The sequence below is a fragment of the Penaeus monodon genome, chromosome 33 (genome assembly GCF_015228065.2).
Source record: "Penaeus monodon isolate SGIC_2016 chromosome 33, NSTDA_Pmon_1, whole genome shotgun sequence".
NCBI lineage: Eukaryota > Metazoa > Arthropoda > Malacostraca > Decapoda > Penaeidae > Penaeus > Penaeus monodon.
Window position 1 is genome coordinate 4458667 of NC_051418.1, and position 640 is coordinate 4459306.

The 640-nt window shown below is 66.6% G+C and overlaps 1 protein-coding gene across 1 annotated transcript in view; it reads right to left on the bottom strand.

Moving 5' to 3' along the window:
- Positions 1 to 6: 6 nt before the first annotated feature.
- The window catches only part of LOC119594222 (zinc finger protein 350-like), a 92480-nt gene continuing 91846 nt past the window's right edge, over positions 7 to 640 (bottom strand). Inside the window, exon 5 of the mRNA XM_037943292.1 lies at positions 7 to 637. Within this exon, the coding sequence (XP_037799220.1) occupies positions 89 to 637 (549 nt within the window). The 3' untranslated portion in view covers positions 7 to 88. The remainder of the gene's footprint in view (positions 638 to 640) is intronic.

Here is a 640-nt window from a genome sequence, read left to right on the forward strand (position 1 = left end):
GTTCCTTCTCGGTTCTCTTGGGTCGGGACGGTGGGTTTGTACGGTTCAGGCGGTGAGCGGGATGGAGCGGAGGCTGCGCGGAGAGAAGCTAAGGCGGCTCTGGCGTGGAGGGCGGGAGAGGCATGTCCTTGAAGCACGCGGACTCGTAGTGCTTGTTGAGGTACGACTTGAGGGCGAAGGACTTGTTGCAGCGCTTGCACCGGAAGTTCTTGAGCTGGGAGTGCGTCTGCATGTGCGCGCGCAGGTTGGATCGGTCGGCGAAGGACTTGCCGCAGTGCGCGCAGCCGAAGGGCTTCTCGCCCGTGTGCGAGCGCATGTGGCCCTGCAGGAGCCAGGGGCGCGAGAAGGCCTTGCCGCACACGCCGCAGCGGTGCGTCAGGTTATGCGTCAGCACGTGCATGGCGAGCGCCGGCATGCTGACGTAGGCCTTGCCGCACACGTGGCAGCGGCGCGCGTTGCCGGAGTCCAGGTCGCGGTGCGTCTGCTTGTGGCGCGACAGGTTCGACGACGTGGCGTAGTGCTTGCCGCACTCCGAGCACGTGTAGCGCTGCTTCTCGCCGGGGTCGACGCCGCGCCGCTTGCTGCGCCCGTCGCTCACGAAGAACGCCTCGTACGTGTAGGCCACCGTGCACGGCTTCTT